This window comes from Vigna unguiculata, chromosome 5 (genome assembly GCF_037176805.1).
Source record: "Vigna unguiculata cultivar grain cowpea cultivar isolate G323 ecotype 2 chromosome 5, ASM3717680v1, whole genome shotgun sequence".
Lineage (NCBI taxonomy): Eukaryota > Viridiplantae > Streptophyta > Magnoliopsida > Fabales > Fabaceae > Vigna > Vigna unguiculata.
In genome coordinates this window covers 2,649,473-2,652,582 of record NC_140796.1, presented here as the reverse complement: position 1 = coordinate 2,652,582, position 3,110 = coordinate 2,649,473, and the positions used below count along the sequence as shown (strand labels likewise).

Here is a 3,110-nt window from a genome sequence, read left to right as displayed (position 1 = left end):
ATTTTCTTATATCAAAATGTAAATTCATCATTTCTTTTTTATTTTCACACTATTTTTTTTTTTCATTTTTGAAGAAAAAAAATACATTAATTTATTTCATCACACATGTTATATTTTATTCTTAAAAAAAAGTATAACCTTTTCTTAATCTGTTAAATATTGAACATTAGTTTCATAGTGTAATATTTATGTTTCAAGATATGTCTGAAAAATGTATTTAATGAATGTATAATATGAGATGTTTATGATTTGATTGTTATAATGAATGTAAATGAAATCGCTTTATCATATTAATTAATTGTATTTCAAATAGTTTTTCCTTGATTAGTGATCATATAATAATAACGTTGTTACACAAAAAACAATTAAAAAGCTTATCTAAGAATGAAACGATCGATGAGTAGAAAAATAATATAATATTTATATATAGTATGATAAATATAATAATTGTTGGAGTGCTATAGTTTACCTATAAATATGTATTTTTAAAAGTTTGTGTGACATACTTACAAGTGTGAAAAACATTATGTTCTTTACGTATATGGATGTTATTTGTGAACAACATATAATTAAGGATAACAAAATTAATAGTAAAAAAACAAAAAATTGCAGTTGAGAAATCGCTTCACTACCAACTAATATCATATTACGGGTAAAAAGTCTTAAGGTACAATATATTAATCCAACAAAATTTTTATTTTGTTTTATGATCTATTTTTGGAAAACATTTTTGGTAAGCATGGCGTGATCATTCCTCAACTGAAACGACGCCGTTGCGTGGGAAATATTTATGATTATTTTTTGGGTATTGATGCCCCTACCCCAATTAAGGTTGAGTATAGGAGGGTTCAAATCTCGAAACCGCATCGTGTCCGTGTCCTTAATTCTGCTTCCAAATTTCCAACTCCCTCTGTTTCTAATGGTAGCAGTGTAGTGTATTTCGATCCAAGGGTTTCCCAGGGTTTAACCTGAACCAAACCCTAAACCCTAAATTTCCCAATTTCTTCCATCTATATTCCGCTCTGTCTCTTTCTCTCTCTGTGTCTCATAATTGCTGACCCATACTCTCTCGTTTGTGCTCTCAGATCCAATCACCACCCTCTTATCACTGGTAAGTTTTTCTGCTATTTTCCTTTTTGCTTTTAATTTCCATTTATGGTGAATATTTATTTCCGATTCCTCCTCCCTTTTTATTGGACGAGCTAGGGTTTTGCTTAGCTAATAAATATTGTTAGTGGGAAACGCCGAAATTGTGATCTTGGCATTCAACTCAAGTTCTGTGTAATCTGAGACTCGTTTTTCTTTTAATTGCGATTTTTCTCAGAAGTGATTGGCGTTGTTGGGGTGTGATTCTTGGTGGGTTTTGGGGTGCTGAATGATAGTGATTTGGGGAATGTGTATTTTTGGGTTTTCAAGTGATATGAAGTGCTGAATATGAGCAATGGCGGTGGGAAGACTGGAAGACAGCTTGAGCAGCCTGGCCCATGGAGGAGGAGGAAAGTGGGTGGTGGTGACGACTTTGCCAGGGCAATTGCGAAGATTGCGGTAGCGCAGGTGTGCGAAAGCGAGGGGTTTCAGGCTTTTCAGCAGTCGGCTCTGGAGGCGTTGTCTGACGTTGTGGCTCGCTACATTTTTAACGTTGGGAAATCGGCACATTGCCATGCTAATCTTGCAGGAAGAACTGATTGTCATGCTTTTGATGTCATTCAAGGGTTGGAAGATATGGGATCAGTGCAGGGATTTGCAGGTGCTTCTGAGGTAGATCATTGCCTTGAAAGTTCAGGTGTTATTAGGGAAATTTTTCATTTTGTTAACGAGGGTGAACCGGTTGTGTTTGCGCATCCTATTCCTCGCTTTCCAGTTGTGAAGGAACGGGTGCTTAATCCAAGCTTTTTGCAAAAAGGAGAAGAACCTCCTGGCGATCATATTCCTGCTTGGTTGCCTGCATTCCCTGATCCGCAAAATTTTTCACAGTCACCAGTGGTGAATGGAAGGGGTACAGAACCTCGTGCAGTAAAATTTGAGCAAGAAAGAGAGAATGGCAGCAAGGGGGAGTGGCCTGTGTTGAATTTGAAGCAGCAGATGGTCTCAAATATGTTTGAAAAGTCTGCCTTGGTTGACCCTGCAGACACTAAGGCAAAAAGAGTAGCAGCAGAAGGTAACCCATTCCTTGCTGCTCCTTTGAAAATTGAGGACAAGGAAATTGCTTCTGTTCCTCCTGCAGCCAAGCTTTTCAATGATGTGGTTCTCGATAATCCTGTTGTTGAAAATTTCGTTGAAAATGAACCAATTTCAGCTTTGGAGACATTTGCTCCAGCAATTGAAGCAATGAAAAGCACATGCTTTGATTCTAAGGAAGGCCAGACAAAAAATTTTGTGAATGAGAAGCCTATTGTGCGTTTTAAGATTGGGATAAAAAACAAATTAGTAGGAAGGTCCATTGGTTTGATCCCACAAACAGAGGAGCATAACAAGACTTTGCCATGGTTTGCGATGGAAGATGAGAAGGATGACAGGAAAAGGAGGGCAGAGAAAATTCTAAGGGAATCCTTGGAAAACCCAGATCAGCTTGTTCAGTTGTAAATTAGATTTTTCTTTAACTAGAATCTGTATACTTGATCAGGAGAATGTCAGGATAGCTAGTTCTGGGATATTCAAATCTTGGTAACTGTCTGGTTGTGGGCATTATAGGATGGATATTACTATTTTGCTCTGACATGTTCTCACTTTAACAATCTTTCAGGTATGTGCATGTCAATTGTTTGGTAGATCAATTTATGATTCTTTTTATTGAAGTCCTTTGGATCTGTATGATCTTATGCTAAATATAGCATATAAAAACATCTCAACTTCTGACTTGTGGCAGTTACTCTAAATTGTTTACCGTACTCCTTTACTTCATAATTAGTGCTACATCCACAGCTAAATTCCCACAGAAAAAAAAAAATCACATTCCTTTATGATTAACCTACAAACTGGCGGTAGAACTGAATCAATTCCAATTGTTTCAGATCACTTGTTATATTAACTAACAATTGAGAGAATTCATTTAGTTAACAGTGACAGATAATCCTCGTATTCTAATGTATAAACAAGTGTACTAAAGTCTC

At 36.2% G+C, this 3,110-nt stretch overlaps 1 protein-coding gene across 2 annotated transcripts; it reads left to right on the top strand.

Annotated features, from left to right (window-relative positions):
- Positions 1-812: 812 nt before the first annotated feature.
- LOC114185535 (transcription initiation factor TFIID subunit 8-like) lies at positions 813-2,795 on the top strand. Of its 2 annotated transcripts, none has more exons than XM_028073317.2 (2): positions 813-1,111; positions 1,325-2,795. In XM_028073317.2, the coding sequence occupies exon 2, from the start codon at positions 1,435-1,437 to the stop codon at positions 2,581-2,583; it is 1,149 nt and encodes a 382-aa protein (XP_027929118.1). In that variant the 5' UTR covers positions 813-1,111; positions 1,325-1,434; the 3' UTR covers positions 2,584-2,795. The 2 variants fall into 2 exon arrangements, with proteins under 2 accessions (XP_027929118.1, XP_027929119.1); XM_028073318.2 differs by having other exon boundaries at positions 815-1,111; positions 1,207-2,795.
- Positions 2,796-3,110: the final 315 nt, after the last annotated feature.